An 18,099-nucleotide genomic window follows, 5' to 3' on the forward strand; every position below is an offset into this window, starting at 1 on the left:
CAGGACTGATTATGATTCTTGTTCCTCTTAAAGTGGTTTTATTTCTGTAGTGATGTTATAGGCTTCTTCTTTTTGTTGTTGTTGTTTTCCCCTTAACTTGACTAGTTCATTTGAAAAAAATTTTTTTTTTTTTTGTGGGGGCAGTACTTGGGATTAAATTCAGGGGCACTTGGACACTGAGCCACATCTCTAGCCCTATTTGTATTTTATTTAGAGACAGTGTGTCACTGAGTTGCTTAGTGCCTTGCTTTTGCTGAAGTTGGCATTGAACTTAGAATCCTCCTGCCCCTGCCTCAGCCTTCTGAGCCACCACTATGCCTGGCCTCATATGAATTCTTTGTATGATAATTATCTTTGGTCTTTGTTTTAAGTCAATATTTTGTTCTCTTTAACTTCTTCTTTTAGAAAAAAAATTTTTAGTTGTAGATGGGCACAATACCTTTATTTTATTTATTTTTATGTGGTGCTGAAGATCAAACCCAATGCCTCACATGTTCTAAGCGAGCAGGGTCCATTGAGCCACAATCCCAGCCCTTTCTTTAACTTCTTTAAGAGTCTACAGAAGTTTGCATCCAACAATTTCTTAAGTATAAATTTTCTTTCTGGTTTTCTTTTATATATACATTGATTCATGTTGGATCCTTTCAGATTATTACTTTAGATTCCTTGTGTTTATGTGTGTGATGTTTAATCAAGAATTCAGGAGGTAGATTTCCTTGTTTCCCTTCCCTATTTCCTGAGTACTGGAGGTATTTGGTTTGGTTTTGCTTTTGTTTTGGTTTGTTTATTCTTTGTTGGTACTGTGATCAAACCCAGGGCTTTGTACATGCTAGGCAAGCACTCTACCATTAAACTGTACCTTCTGCCCTTACTGCTGTTTTAATATTATTTAGTTATTTAGTTCTGTGAGGGGTTTTAGGAAGGCTGGGAGGATACTAAAGTCAAAAGCAAAGGTTATCTTTGAGAACCACAGTCATATAAATGTTCATTGAAAACATGAAATAACAGATTACAGAATACAGAATGAGAAGTGAGAAGATTGGCTTGGACAGATCCCGGAGGGATGTGATAAATAGAAGCCAAAGTAAATATTTTATGAAGAAAGGAAGGACATTGTCATAGGCTATTGGAATCACTGGGAAGTAAAATGGACATTAGGAAAAGTCCATTGATGAATTGGCAACTTGGAAGCTACTGGTGATTTAATCGCAGTTTATATGGAACAGACAGTTTTTCTTTAGATTGAGGTGTAAATGAGAAATGAGACAGTAATATAGAAATTGGGCTTTGCAGGGGCTGAAAGAAAGGGTGGTAGGTGGAGGAAGGTATAGGTATGAAAGACAGTTTTTTTTTTTTTACAATGGGAAACATGTTTAAGGGCTGTTATTTAAGAAAATAAAAATAAAATGTTGGGGTTGTGGTGACACCTGCCTGTATTCCCAACTATTCAGGAGGTGCAGCAGGACTGCATGTTCAAGGCCAGCCTCAGTAATTTACTAGGAACCTATCTCAAAAAGGGGGGGGGGGCAGAAATGTAGCTCAGTGGTAGAGTACTTGACTAGTGTTATGTGAGGCTCCAGGTTCAATTCCCAGTACCACCACAAGAGATTGGAAAGATAAAAAGAAGAAAATAAAATACTAGAGATTGAAGATACAGGAAGGAGAAAAGAGTGTCAATAGTGTGAGGTTTCTGAGAATGTGGATAGGAATTGATTCCAGAACACATAAGAAGCAATTTGACTTACATAGGTAGAAAATGACCTCTTTTATTGTAAAAAAAAGATAGACAGGAAAAATGCAGGTTATAGAGTTTATAGTCAAATGGGAATTAGGAATATTTCACTGAATTAGCCAATTTATGAAGAAAGAAAGGAAAACACATACACACACACACACAGAGAGAGAGAGATTATTTCAAATGTAGAGAGTGAGAAGGAGAATATTTACTAAATTATTTTTTTTCTTTTTCCATGCTAGGAGTTAAACCTAGAACCTTGTACATGCTAGGCATGCACTGTACCTCTGAGCTATACCCCAAGCCCTTTTAATTTTATTTTGAGACAGGGTCTTGCTAAGTTCCCCAGGTTTTCCTGGAACTTAAAATCCTCTTGCCTCAACCTCCCAAGTTGGTAGGATGACAGTCATGCATCACTACACTTAGCTATTTAGTCAATTCTTGTTCCTTTTTATTTACAGTTCTGGGGATAGAAACTAGGACTTTGTATGTACTGGGCAAGTATCCTATCACTGAGCTATTCCCTGCTAGTCTTGTTGGGGTTTTATGTCTTATTTTAGTGTTTATGATGTTGCCACTTTTTTAAGATACATGTGAATAGAGTATCTTTATTGCTAAAAAGTAAGTTATGTTTTTGTATTTTTTTAAAACATTGCTTCATGGTCTATAATTTTGCTTTTTTTAATATTTATTTTTTAGTTGGACACAATACCTTTATTTTGTTCATTTATTTTTATGTGGTGCTAAGGATCGAACCCAAGGCCCCACACGTGCTAGGCGAGTGCTCTACCGCTGAGCCACAACCCCAGCTCAATATAATTTTGTTTTTTTAATCATTTATTTTTATTTTTAAAATTATTTTAAATTTTACTTGTTTATTTTTGAGATGGGGTCTTACTATGCCCAGGTTGGCCTCCTGTTCCTGAGGTCAAATGATACTTAACCTACCAAGTAGCTGGGACTATAGGCCACCCCTCTAATGCACAGTTTACTTTGATTTTTAAAAATACATCTGAAATGGAATAATATGGTAGGCTACATATTTATAAAAGTGTTTTTCTTTTGACTAATGTTTATCAGTAATTTAAAATACTTACTGAGAACTGCTTTACAAGGTATCAAAGCTGGAACAAGAACTTCAAAAACAAAGAGAAAGTTCAGCTGAAAAGTTGAGAAAAATGGAGGAAAAATGTGAAACAGCTGCTCATGATGCAGATTTGAAAAGGCAGAAAGTTATTGAGCTTACTGGTACTTCCAGGTAAAATGTGAATATGTTCATTTTACTTACCTTCCCATTTTTATATCAGTAATATCTGTTTCAAAATTAGTAACCACTGAAATATTTGCCTGAAGAATTTATTTCTTCATAATCTGAATTCATATAGTATTTTTTTATCTCCCTCATATCCTTCATTATGCCTTTTTTTGTATTATAGATTAATACCTTAACTTTTCTGCTATATTGAAAGTTCTTTAAGGCAAAGGCCATATCTAGTTTACTTTAGAATTCTGTATAACAATTAGCACAACTAGCATTAAGTCCTTATGTCTCATACACACTCAGCAACTGTTGTATTAAATGATGAATAACATTCAAAGTTATAGGCAAAGTTTCCTCACCTAGAGACTTGCAGAGACTCTTAACTGTATAAAGGAGGGAGTAACGATAAAAGAAAACAGTGTCTCTCAACCTTGACTGAACATTAAAATCACATAAGCAGTTTGTAAAAAATACTGATACCTGAGTCGCACATTTAGATTAAATTACATGTAAAGATTATGATTTAGTTTAACTGGATTGGGCCCCAGCATCAATATTTTAATTGGTCAATAAAGGAACCCATGAGCTGAAAGCAATACCCTGCTTCCACAGACCCTCTTCTGTTAAATCAACAAGAATTGGCATATAGTAATACACTCATAATTAGTCTACTCTTCTGCCAACGGGAGTCAAGAGTGAATTTACATGCTAGAACTAAAAACTTGTCCCCAGATTCCCTCTGCACATTGTGTTTATGGCTAACCATAGTCCTTCAAGCCTTCTTTTTCTCAGTGACAGGTGTCTACCCATTAACACAACCTTACTGTTGTTGTTTACCTTGGGTCCATGAAGACTCATCACATTATAACTTAATGTTTATACACCACAAGACATGTTAGATTTCCAGGTCCACTCTCATCCCTTCCATGAATTCCCAAAAAGATCTCCACATATTCTCCTTTTTCTCACCCCATCCCAATTCCTAAAGGACTGGAATGCATAGTCTATCTAAAAAGGCATTCCTATATTCGCTATCTCTTCTTTTCTCTTGCTGTACCAGAAACGTGATACTCCCCGAGGACATTGCTTCTTTCCCTGCAGCTCTCTGAAGTAAAACTTTTACCCATAGCTCTTGTACCATACAGTCAGTGCCTGGAATAGTGTACTCTGATCCTAATGTCAATATATTATATTATCCCTCACTGTTGCTGATTCTTACAGGCCACCTGGCTTACTGCTGCTCTCTCCACCACCACTCCTGATTCTTAAAGGATTTGAGGGGTAGGAGTATTAACTGGGAATTGAACCCAGAGACACTTTATCCCCCCACACACACTTTTTTTTTTTTTGAGATAGTATCTCTTTTAGTTAGTTGCCCAGGCTAGCCTTGAATTTATGATCCTCCTGCCTCAGCCTCCAGAGGTGCCAGGATTACAGGCATGTGCCACTGTGTTTAGTTCTTAGGGGTTTCAGTATACACCTAACAGGTGCTTCTGACATCTTGCCTTCTGATTTTTTTTTAATCCTCTCCTCTAATAATCTCCTCTAATAACCTCAGACACTCCCATGGTTTGCCCTAGATCTTATTATTTCCAGTATCTACAATTTCTCCAAAATTTGACAATTATGTGTCATTCCCTATAATACTCTAACAAGTCTTTGACCCAACCAGGACTTCTAATCTATCTATCAGTTCTAGCACTGTCTAATTCCATGATGCCCTCTCTCCTTTTTTTTTTTTTTTTTTTTTTTTTTGTGGTACTGGAATTGAACCCAGGGACACTTAACCACTGAGCTACATCTCCAGACCTTTTTTATTTATTATTTAGAGACAGGCTCTTACTAAGTTGCTGAGGCTGGCCTCTAACCCTCCTGCCTCAGACTCCCCAGTCACTGGGATTACAAGTGTGCACCCTCCTCCCAGTTTAAGTTAGTCATTTAAATCACTAATATGCTTATATCCACAACTCCTTTCAGTTCCTTCTATAAAGCAGGAAGGTTGTACAATCCTGGAATCTTTCTTCTCTATATGCTAACAAAGATCATTCTAATAATAAAGATCTGAGTAAAAATGATTGATTTGGCTCCCCTGTGAGTAGTATGATCTTTTTTTTAAAGTATTTTTCAGTTGTAAATGGACACAATGACTTTATTTTTAAAATTTATTTATATGTGGTGTTGAGGATTGAACCCAGTACCTCACACATGCTAGATGAGCGCTCTACCACTGAACGACAACCCCAGCCTTGATCTTTTTATATATATATATATATTTTTTTTTTGTAGTTTTTGATGGACTTTTTTTTTTATGTGGTGCTGAGGATCCAACCTAGTGCCTCACACATGCTAAGTGAGTGCTCTACCACTGAGCTACAACTCCAGCCTGAGCAGTATGATCTTTATGATGAATAATTTGATTGGTTGGCTTTATTATGATCTGTGTCAGATCATAGAAATTCCAGATTAAGTGAAGTATCTATCCCTGGATATTCTCAATACATATGAAGTTTTATTAAGTTAAGTCAAATGCTAGCCTTGTTAAATATTACAAGGTAATAAATTTGTATTTAGTGGTATGTAGAGCACAAAGAAAAATTTTAAAATATAATAGGTGAGTTAAGATTCTGAGTAGATAGCCTTAAAAAAGAATGAAATGATGGTATGTGTCAGTAAATTGATGGAGCTAGAGAATATCATGCTAAGCAAAATAAGCCAATCCAAAAAAACCAAAAGCCAAATGTTTTCTCTGGTATGCAGATGCTAATTCACAATAAAGTGGGGGTGACTAGGGAAGAATAGTTACTTTGACAGAGAGGAATGAAGGGAGGGGGAAGAGGGAGTATAGGGGAAGGAAGCATGGTAGAATGAATTGGATATTATTACCCTATGTGCATATATTATTACACAACCAAAGTGATTCTACATTGTGTACAACCAGAAAAATGAGAAGTTATACTGTTTATATGATGTGTCAAAGTGCATTCTACTGTCATGTATAACTAATTAGAACAAATTTTAAAAATTAAAAAAACCCTAAAAGAATGTTTGTATTTAAAAAATAACCAGAATGATGGATATAATATCTAAGGGATATCAGATTCTGCTGAATTTCAGGTTAGTTAAAAGACAATGATGCTTTTTTGATGATCCAACCTTTGACATTTATGTTGATAAGAAAAACTCTAGGCTAAGTGGTCCAGAGAACTAAAGCAGTAGGTTGGTTCCCATATTCTCACAACTCTATTTAATCCCACCAATTTCCTTATGAAACCAAACACAAACACATGATTTAAAACTGAATAAAATGCCTTGCAATCAGAAATATCTTAAGAGAAGTCTACATAAAATATGGGGTATAGGAATATGTTCTGGTATGTGTATTTTTGTTGTTGTTTGTTTTGTTTTAATAAATTAATAGAAGTAGTTTATTATTTTACATTTCTTCACTCGCAGATTCCAAAGTAAACAACCACTATCAAATGGAAGAAAAGATTCTCAATAGACATTTTGCTAATATTTTTCTTTATGTAATTTTCAGGCTTTCTTTAGTCAGAAACAAGTCTAATGGTTTTGAAGTTTCCAGATTACCTGTTCTATTGTTTGTTTTTTATTAGGCAAGTAAAGCTTGAGATGGATCAGTACAAAGAAGAACTGTCTAAAATGGAAAAAGAAATAATGCACCTAAAACGAGATGGAGAAAATAAAGCCATACATCTCTCTCAATTAGATATGATCTTAGATCAGACAAAGATAGAACTAGAAAGGAAAACAAGTGCTGGTAAGCAAACAGTTGACTGAGTTTAGCTCCTTGTATATTTGTACTTAAGAAGTTGAATAAAATGAGAATTTGAGGTGGTGGGGCTGGAAGGGACCAAGAGTGTTCAGTATTTTGCCTCATATAGATGAATAAAACTGGATATTCTCTTTTTTTTTAAGTCAATCTTGTTTTTATTATATTTTAAAACTGGATACTTAATTATAATTATTTAAAAGTTCTTAGTAAAAAAATGGTTTGTATATTGTTATAAAGCTATTCTTTTCTCATAATAGTGAAGGAGTTAGAGAAGTTACAACACCACACGGAAACTGAACTAACAGAAACTTTGCAGAAACGGGAAGCACTGGAGACTGAACTACACAATGCTCATGGAGAATTAAAAAGTACTTTAAGACAACTGCAGGAATTGAGAGATGTACTACAGAAAGCTCAGTTATCGTTGGAGGAAAAATATACTACCATAAAGGATCTCACAGCGGAACTTAGGTAAGTTAAATAATAAGAACTGAAAAAAAAAAAAAAAAGAACTGACATCACAATTACAGGTATTTCTTTTATTACTCTGAATCCTTGGGTCATACAATAAAATTTATTATTGAATTCTAGGTTTCCAAACTTCTAATTGCCTTTGGTTTGCTGTGGCCCATCTAGTCAACTATCCCATGTTCCATCTAATTGATTCAGCTGTTGTTATTGGCTGCTAATACTTCTACCCTTATTTGGATCATTTTACACTGGCTGTAGTGGCAAAGAGAAGGAAAAAAAGGAACAGTTGGGCAAGCATATAGCAGTGGCTAATAGCAAATTATTATTAGTAGTAGTATTACTCTTTATATTAACTCCATATTTTATGTTAGGACTGTGTCAGGGACTTCATATATGTTCTCACTCATTTCCTTACAACATATATACTTCTACCTTTTTTTTTCTTTTTTTATAGATAAGATGATGAAGTCTTGGGCTGGGGATGTGGCTCAAGCGGTAACGCGCTTGCCTGGCATGCGTGAGGCACTGGGTTCGATCCTTAGCACCACATAAAAAAATAAAATAAAGATGTTGTGTCCACTGAAAACTAAAAAATAAATATTAAATAATTCTCTCTTGGGCTGGGGATGTGGCTCAAGTGGTAGTGCGCTCGCCTGGCATGCATGCGTGCGGCCCGGGTTCGATCCTCAGCCCCACATACAAACAAAGATGTTGTGTCTGCCAAAAACTAAAAAAAAAAATATTAAAATATTCTCTCTCTCTCTCTCTCTCTCTCTCTCTCTAAAAAAATTCTCTCTCTCTTTTAAAAAAAATTCTCTCTCTCTGTCTCTCTCTTAAAAAAAGAAAAAAAGATGACGAAGTCTTGAGAAAAATATATATAACTAAATGCCCAAAGTAATACAGGTGGGGTCTAGAGAAGGGAGTTAAATTTAAGTCTGTCCAACTGTGATACTATGATTAACAATAATAGCATAGAATACTATCTAGCACTCATGTATACTGAGTAGAGGTGGAGAGCTAGACCACAGCCAAAGCATTCCCATAGACCTAGAAAAGGAAAAGCATTACAAACCAGATGTGAAATGTGGAATAAAGAACAAGATAAAGAACAAGATGACCCCAAAAAATTAGATAACATACCCTAGAATTCTGTTTCCATGTACTTATCCTTAATAAATTTCCTATGGCTCTAAATATTATCCGACAGACATTTCCAAACCCATATCTGCAGTATTGATCTCTTCCTCAAATTCCAGATTAAATACCTAACTACTAACTTGTTATTTCCACTTTGATATTTTTAAAAAGCATCTAAGGCTTGATGTTGGCCAAAATACAACTCATTTATTTCATCGTAATGCTGCACCCCCTTATTTAGGTATCATGCAGTTGCTCAAACCAGAAATCTGGAAGATTATTATATCTTTCCATCTCTTTTTTTTCAGGTCATTATGCAACATTGTTTGTAAAATGTATTTTTAAATCCATGGATTTGTTGGCCTCTTTTCTTTCCCACCTTACCATGAGCTATCATCTCTCACCTGTTCTTGCTGTGGCTTCCTAATTGGTCTCCCTGCCTACATTCTGGATTCCCTCATTCTTCTATTTTCCACAGAATAGATAACTTTTTTTGTTGTTGTTTACAAGGGATTGAACCTAGGGGCACTTTACCACTGAGCTACAGCCTCAGTCCTTTTTTTTTTTTTTTTTTTAAGATAGGTTTTCACTAAATTGCTGAGGCTGGCTTTGGATTTTCTATCCTCCTGCCTCAGCCTCTTGATTTGCAGGGGTTACAGGTGTGCACCACTGCTCCCTGCTCAATTTATAATTTGAAACATTTAATTAGCTCATCTTATTTCCCTATTTAAACTTTCTGTGGTTTCCCAAAACATTCAGAATAAAAGTCAAAATCCTTTAGAAATGAAAATCAGAACCACAGTGAGATACCGTTTCATAGCCAGTAGGACAACCATTTTTTAAAAAAAAGAAAGAAAAAATAAAAACCAGAAAATAACAAGTGTTGGTAAGTGTGTAGAGAAATTGGAATCTTCATATATTGCTGGTGGGAACATTTAAAATGATGGTAGCTGCCGTGGAAAATAGTTTAGTAGTCTTTAAATAAATTAAACATAAAATTAACCAGATGATAGAGAACCAGGAGCTCTCTACTACTGAGTTACATTCCCTAGCCCTTTATTTGTTTTGAGTCAGAGCTTTGCTAAATTGTTCAGGCTGGCCTTAAACTTAAGATCCTCTGCTTTCAGCCTCCAAAATACTTGGGATTACAGGCATACCCCATCACCCCTGGCTAAAACAGTGAAATCTTAAATTCTAGCTAATAGATTAATTTTATAAGCTCAGCTCTTTTCAAAGAAGATTTCCTTAGAATTAATTTTATATTGTTTTTAAAATATTAGTTTAAGGGACTGGGGGGTGTGGCGTGGTGGCCGAAATGGTTACCTTAGCATGCATAAGACCCCTGAGTTCAATCCCTAGTTCCACAATAAGATAAAATTAGCTTTAGAATCTGCTTTTAAAAATGAGTACCTTTATCATGGGGTTCAATCCCCAGTACCACAAAAAATAATAAATAAATGTCAGTATCTTTATTAACGTTGTTTCATGTTTCTCACTGGAAGATCATATGAAGATTTTTAAGATCAACCTTTTCATCCTCTGTAATATCAGAACTAAGAGTTCCATGTTGAAATTCTCTTAAAAGTATATTAATATTAAGCATTTTATAATATAAAATTATATATGCTAATGTTTTAGAAAGGCTGGAATTCATTAAAACTATATTTTAAATGTTTTGTATTAGACTTTAGTACTTCATTATATGTAAGACATTTTGAGTATAATCCCCCTGTGAAATACAATAGTTAGGGTTGGGGATACAGCTCAGGTGGAGTGCTTGCCTAGCATACAAGGAATACGAAACTTGAGAATAAATATCTCACTCTATAGTAATAAAGTCACCGCTATTACATGTAAAAAATTTTCAAATATACTCATGATCTATGTATGAAAAAACAATGGATTTTTTTTCGGGGGGGGGGGGAAGGGACCAGGGATTGAACCCAGGGGTGCTTAACCACTGAGCAATATCCCTTTTTTTATATTTTGAGACAGCATCTCATTAAGATGCTCAGGGCCTCACCAAGTTGCTGAGGCTGGCTTTGAACCTACTATCCTCCTGCCTCATCCTACAAAGCCACTGGGATCATAGGCATGCATTGCACCTAGCTGGATTTTTTTTTTTTTTAAGAAAAACTCTTAAATCAATTCAATCTTAGAGCCCTGGGAGTTATTTAACAATTATCTTAAATTGTCCATAATAGTACATTTTTTTTGTTAACTGTGTGTTGTCATTTTCTTTATACATCATTCCTTTAATTTGAACCCTTCAATTTGTATTAATTACATATATTTCTTTGCTTTTACTTTACAGGCAAAATAACCCTGTTGGCCTAACTTTTTAAAACTATAGTATTCCTACTATCTGCTTTGATCTTTTTGTTTTGTTTTGTTTTTTTGATAAATTGCAGAGACTGTAAGATGGAGATTGAAGACAAAAAGCAAGAACTCCTTGAAATGGATCAGGCACTTAAGGAGAGAAATTGGGAGCTAAAGCAAAGAGCAGCTCAGGTTGATTTTTTAAAATTGTGTACACACACACACACACACACACAGACGTATATTTTTTAACCACTGAGTCATATCCCCAGCATTTTATTTTATTTATGTACTATTTAATTACAAGAGTCTCACTAAGACAAGAGTCTCACTAAGTTGCCTTAAGGCCTTGCTAAATTGCTGAGGCTGGCCTTGAACTTATAATCTTTTTTTAAAATAAATTAATTAATTTATTTTAACTAGGTATATATGAAAGCACAATGCATTTTGATTTATTATACACAATTGCAACACAACTTTTCATTTCTCTGTACATGATGTAGCATTGTACCATATGTGCAGTCATACGTGTACCTAGGGTAATAATGTCCATCTCATTCCACCATCTTTCCTGCCCCCACGCCCCCTCCCCTTTTCTCCCTTCCCTTTGCCCAATCAAAATTTCTCCCATTTTTCCCACATCCCCCTTGAACTTGTAATCTTCCTGCCTCAGCCTCCTAAATTGCTGGGATTATAGGCATGCACCATCACACATGCATCTTAATTATATTTTAATATATTTTTTTTAGTTGTAGATGGACATGATACCTTTATTTATTTATTTATTTTTATGTGGTGCTGAGGATTGAACCCAGTGCTTCACACATGTGAGGCAAGCACTCTCGACTGAGCCACAACCCCAGCCCTTAATTATATTTTAATGAAATTTTTTGTTATGACAAATCATGTAGGGTTTCAGAAGTGACCAATTTTTGGTAAAATGTGCATTTTATATTTGTTTTATCTCTGCACATAAATGCTTTTTGAGTTAGAAATTTATTATTTTTTTATTTTGATGTCTTTATAGCAACTGGTTTTTGAGAATAAGGGTTAGTTTAGCTTAGTTTCTGAGTGTTTTAATATCTTATTCTATATCAGAAGAGAATGGGATAAAAGAAGTTATTTTATCAATTAAATGTTGGAGGAACAAAAATATTTGGAAGGCATTTAGCAGTTTTTATGCAGCATAAGATGGAGTCTTAATCATTTGATTTGTTATTTATGAACAATCATTATAAGCTGGGTGCCGTGACACACTCCTGTGATCCCAGCAGCACAGGAGGCTGAGACAGGAGGATCGCAAGTTCAAAGATAGCCTCTGCAAAAGCAAGGTGATAGGCAACTCAGTGAGACCCTGTCTCTAAATAAAATACAAAAAATAGGGCTGGGGATGTGGCTCAGTGGTCAAGTACCCCTGAGTTCAATCCCCACTACCAATAACAATAATAATTATTATTATATATGTGGGTTCAAGCCCCAGTATTAGTAATTAATCATTATTTTTCCTATTTAAAAAAAAATGTTTAGGGGCTGAGATTGTGGCTCAGCGGTAAGAGCACTTGCCTAGCACAGGAGGGACCTGGGTTCGATCCTCAGCACCATCTAAAAATAAAGGCATTGTATTGTGTCCATCTACACCTAAAAAATGAATATAAAAAAATGTTTGACATGAGTTTCAATTTGTTATATCCGCTATAAATAATTCCAAAGCACATTCTAAGCATATAGATTTCACATCAGAGTAAAATTGAACAACAGTTTAATATTGCTTCTGTTTTTAGGTTACCCATTTGGATATGACTATTCGAGAACACAGAGGAGAAATGGAACAAAAAATAATTAAATTAGAGGGTAATCTGCAGAAATCGGAATTGGAGCTTAAAGATTGCAACAAACAGGTAATTATTGAAAGTTTACACATCTTAAATTGTTTAAAAAATTACTTTGGGCTAGCTAAGTGATAATTCCAGCTACTGGGGAAGCTGAGGCAGGAGGATGTCAAGTTTGAGGTTAGTCAAGGCAACTTTGTGAGAACTTTTTTCAAAATAAAGACTAAAAGGGACTAGGGATGTGGTCTACCATGCACATGGATGTTAGTTCATCCTCAGTGTTGCAGAAAACAAAAACGAAACACACTAAAACTGTAAGCAATCTGGGGCTGAGGTTGTGGCTCACCAGTAGAGTGCTTGCCTAGCACTTGTAAGACACTAGGTTCAATCCTCAGCATCACATAAAAATAAATAAGTAAAATAAAGGTATAAAAGGTCCAAACTTTTTTAAAAATTATTTTTATTCTAATTTGTTATATTTGACAGCAGAATGCATTACAATTCGTATTACACATATAGAGCACAATTTTTCATATCTCTGGTTGTATACAAAGTATATTCACACCATTTGTGTCTTCATATATGTACTTAGGGTAATGATGTCCATCTCATTTAAAAAAAAAAAAACTGTAAGCAATCATTCACATAAAACAGCTTTTTGTTTTGTTTTGTTTTGAGACAGTCTGGTCTGAAACTTCTTAGGTTCAAGTGATCTTCCTGCTTCAGCCTTCTGAATAGCTGGAACTACAGATGATGACATTTTTCTTTTTTTCTCCTTTTTATGTAATTTTGAGTGTAATGTTTTTTAATATCCTATAATATGTCCCCATACTACTTATAATATGTCTGAATATGAATAAAATATTTCTGGAAGAATTTGTAAGTAATTCTGGAAACTGGTTGCTTCTAAGGAAGAATAAAATAGGAAGGATACTTTTTCTTCTTTAGAGTTTGTTTTTTTGTTTGATTTGGAGGTACTGGGATTTGAACCCGGGGTCACTTTACCACTGAGCTACATCCCAGTTCATTTTATTCTTTTTAAATATTAATGCAGGCTCTTGCTTAGGCTGGCCTCAAACTTGTGATCCTCAGCCTTTCAAGTCACTGGGATTAAAGGTGTACACCACCACAACTTTGTCTCTATGTTTTAACCTCATGCATATATTATATATAAAATTATTTGTAAGGTCATGTAACATTTGTTGTTTTAATGTACACTTTTTTCTTATACAAATTATGTTTGAAACTTTTATCTTTTTAATATGTTTTAAATGTAAACATAAGCTTTTTATTTTTATTTTTTAGTTGTAAATGGACACAATACCTTTATTTTATTTTTTTATGTGGTGCTGAGGATCAAACTCAGTGCCTCATGTGTGCTAGGCAAGTGCTCTACCACTGGACCACAATCCCAACCCCCACATAAGCATCTATTTTTTTAATTGTAGTTGTACACAATAATTTTATTTTATTTATTTTTATGTAATGCTGAGGATCAAACCCAGTGCCTCTCATGTGCTAGGCGACTGCTGTACCTCTGATCCACAACCCCAGCCCCCATAAGCATCTTATTAAGCACAAAAATTCATATGCTTATTTCTAAATGATGATTGTCTTAATAATTTTTTACTTTACTTTTGATGTTTTAGATATGAGTATTTAAAGTTTGAATTATTCAGAACATAGCTATGATTGTTCTGTTTCCTTTTTTCCATTATTACACTAATAATGCTCATCTGTTTAAAATTAAGATAGAAAATTTAAATGAAAAATTGCAAAATGCCAAAGAACAGCTTCGAGAGAAAGAGTTTGTAATGCTACAAAATGAACAGGAGATAAGTCAACTGAAAAAGGAAACTGAAAGAACAAATCAAAGATTGAAAGAAATGGAGAGTGTAAGCAAAAATTATTTTCCACCTAAGGAAGAAGTATTCTTGAAAGAGTGAAATGAATATTTATGTTTTAAACTGTTAACTTTAATATATAGAAACAGTGCCATAAGTATTTTTAGGCTATGTATTTGTACAAAATGCCTTAAGTTTCTTCTTTAACTTTTAAAAATATTACAATGGTTTACAATGTCTTATTTATCTTTTTATCTCCTACCTTTCCTTTACATGTTATCTCTCATGCAGTCCGCAGTACATGCTTATAATATGTACTGAGAATCTACCATGTAATAGACTTGAAGATACAGATATTAGTAAGAGTCTTTTTTTGTACTTGAGGAACTCCATCCAGAGAGTGTGGAAAAAGATGATAATTGTTCATTATTAAGGCCAAATACATTGTTACCAGATGAAGTTTGATGACTTTATATCATCAGTTTGCACGTGTGTTGATTTGTAAATCCATTCATCCCACTTGCCTTTTTAAAAAGTGAATTTGTTTCTAGTGTCTGTAACTTTTTCTTGTTTTTAAATATTCAACTGTTAAATCTTCAGATATAACTCTTTTTTATATATTTATTCTTTAGTTGTAGATGGACACAATACCTTTATATAATTTTTATGTGATGCTGGGGATTGAACTCAGTGCCTCATGCATGCTAAGCGAGTGCTTTTCCTCTGAGCCACAACCCCAGCCCCAAATATAACTCTTTATTGTATTGGACTGTCTCTCTCTCTCTCTCTCTCTCTCTCTCTCTCTCTCTCTCTCTCTCGCATATAAATTCATAAGGGTAGCCATTTTTTTTAAAAAAAATATTTTTTTTAGTTGTACTTGGACACAATATCTTTATTTTATTTATTTTTATGTGGTGCTGAGGTTCAAACCCTCGGCCTCGCACGTGCTTGGCAGAGCGCTCTACCACTGAGCCACAACCCCAGCCCCAAGGGTAGCCATTTTGACTCCTTTATTCACTCCTGTATCCCCAACACCTAGAACTGTACATATCATATAGTAAGTATGAATAAGTATTTGTTTAATTAATTACATATATAAATCAAGCAAGTTTAGGCCCCAGTAGAGATGGGGAAAATGATTATTAATCCTATTATTACCAGCTCTATTATGTCTGATCTCTAACAAGGAAGGGCTAAAAATACTTATATAACATTTATATTTATTTATAACCTGTGCCTCCATTCCAAACATCAAAGCCCTAGTGATCTGTACTGGTTTCTTTCCTTCTTCGTCCTTGAAGTCAAGTGTCCTTACCTACTGTATAACCTATCTCACATGGGTGATTTAGAACTAATTTTCTTCTCTTTTTTTTTTTCTTTTTCTTTTCCCCCCTCTAAGAAGCAATACAGGTTGAGTATTCCTTATTTAAAAAGCTTGCGACCAGAAGTGTTTTGGATTTTGAATTTCTTCTGATTTTGGAATATTTGCATACATATATGGGACATCTTAGTGCCTTGTACACATAGCCTGAAGATAAATTTAATATAATATTTTCAATAAATTTGTATCTGAAACAAAGTTTAATGTCATGGAATTTTCCACTTGTGATTTCATGTTAGTATTCAGGAAGTTTTTCATTTTCAGAATATTTTAGATTTTGGATTTTCATAGTAGGGATACTCAACCTATACTTTATGAGGGATTTAATTGAATAATGTAAAAAATATTTCAGAGGGAGGAGTAGCCCCAATAACATGTCTTTATAAAGAGTGAGATCATAACCTTATGATCTATTAATGTCTATTAATGGTAGATTTTAATTATCCATGCAAATATATTCTTCATTTCTACATGAATAATCAAATATTGACTTCTTTTTTCTCTTTGTAGTATAATATATATTCTTTCATAAATGTTATATTCATAATGGTAAAGGATTATAAAGCTTGATATATTAAGTCATGCAAAATTAATCTCTAAGAGTTTCAGACTTATTATATTGTACTTTTACTATTTGCTTATTAAAAATTTCTTTTCTGAATATCAGTTTCACAATGGATAATACACACTATATGTTAAATTTTATAGAGATTTACTTTGGAGGGGAAATTTCACTTAGTAAAAAATAATCAGAATAAGAAGTACATTGTGTATTTCATTTTGAAACCTACAAATTTCTTGTGCTTTTCAGGTTATGAAAGATCAGGAACAGTATATTGCTACTCAGTACAAGGAGAGCATAGATTTGGGGCAAGAATTGAGGCTGACTAAGGAGCAGAAGCAAACGTCTCAAACAGAATTGGTGGAGGCTCGTCGTCAACAAGTCCAAGCACAGAGAGAAATAGAAAGGCTCTCCAGTGAACTAGAAGATATAAAGCAAATCTCTAAAGAGAAAGTAATCCCTATTCTAAATAGTTTCATTATTACTGAAAGATCTTTAAAATTTTTAACACTTTGAACTGTATTATATAGTTCTTGCAAAAAATGAAGCAAGTTTCAGAAAAATGTGAATGTACAGAGAATGGTTTAGTGCTAGAGCACTTGCCTAGCATGCCTGAGGCCTTGAATTCAAATACCAGTAGTGCAAACAAAACAATATGATTATATTTAATACCACTAAATTATACACTTAAAAGTGGTTAAGAAGGTAAATTTTATGTTTTGTACAATTTTACCATTTATTTATTTATTTATTTATTATGGTATTATTTATTATGGATTGAACCCAGGGGTGCTTTACCACTGAGTCACATCTTGAGCCCTAATTTATTTTTATTTTGAGACAGGGTCTCACTAAATTGCTTAGGGCCTTGCTAGGCTGCTAAGGCTGGCCTTAAACAATTCTCCCTGTTCAGTCTCCCCAGTCACTGGGATTACGGGCACACATCACCACACTCCACCAATTTACCACATTTTTAAGAGGAAAAAAGTTATCTGTTATACTTTTATAACTTTGTAATTATAACTAGTAAGTCCTTCAGAACTGTTTGGACTAAACTAATAAGTTCTTGATAAATTGAGTTATAAAGCCCTTTTAGACTTTCAAGAGAGTATGAGCTATTGAAGAAAAAGTAAGCAAATCTTTTTTGAGTAAAAGTTTTTACATTTATGGCCACTTTTATCTAAATTGGTAATTGTTGGAAATCTTCAGTTCAGAACATTTGGGGAGGTAAAGTGCTTTTATATTTTCTCATATTTACTATGAGACTAACAACTTGTCTTTAAAAAGTATTTAGATTGGGGATGGGGTTGTGGCTCAGTGGTAGAGTGATTGCCTTGCCTGTATGAGCCCTGGGTTTGATCCTCAGCACCAAAAAAATAAATAAACAAAATAAAGAAATTGTGAAAAAAAAAATGTTTACATTAAAAAAAGTATTTAGATTGATTTACTTGTGTTAATTAGACTTTGAGGAAATGTGTTTATTGATATTCTAAAATTTTAATTTAGCATAGGAACTTAAATATTTTTACCTTTAATTTTGATTAAAACCTAACTGTGCTCTGAGTCACATTTCTAACTGATTAAACTAATAAAGAATATATAGGAAATTTTTATTGGAGATATATCAGATATTTGGGGGGTCTGTTAGGAAAAGGGAAGCTGTCAACTTTTATCTTATTTCTGACCTTATCAGTAGTATTTAAGTATAGTAAAATTAGTTTTTATTTGATAAGATAAGCTTGCTTAAAAAGTGAATTAAGTGCAATT

General features: G+C 33.9%; 1 protein-coding gene across 1 annotated transcript in view; it reads left to right on the forward strand.

Moving 5' to 3' along the window:
* The window catches only part of Ccdc18 (coiled-coil domain containing 18), a 106,940-nt gene that overhangs the window by 58,586 nt on the left and 30,255 nt on the right, over nt 1–18,099 (forward strand). The window contains exons 20-26 of the mRNA XM_077791146.1: nt 2,851–2,993; nt 6,611–6,774; nt 7,047–7,260; nt 10,809–10,908; nt 12,498–12,614; nt 14,297–14,440; nt 16,582–16,785. Coding sequence (XP_077647272.1) covers nt 2,851–2,993; nt 6,611–6,774; nt 7,047–7,260; nt 10,809–10,908; nt 12,498–12,614; nt 14,297–14,440; nt 16,582–16,785 — 1,086 coding nt within the window. The remainder of the gene's footprint in view (nt 1–2,850; nt 2,994–6,610; nt 6,775–7,046; nt 7,261–10,808; nt 10,909–12,497; nt 12,615–14,296; nt 14,441–16,581; nt 16,786–18,099) is intronic.

The sequence above is a fragment of the Urocitellus parryii genome, chromosome 11 (assembly GCF_045843805.1).
Source record: "Urocitellus parryii isolate mUroPar1 chromosome 11, mUroPar1.hap1, whole genome shotgun sequence".
NCBI classification, from domain to species: Eukaryota; Metazoa; Chordata; class Mammalia; order Rodentia; family Sciuridae; genus Urocitellus; species Urocitellus parryii.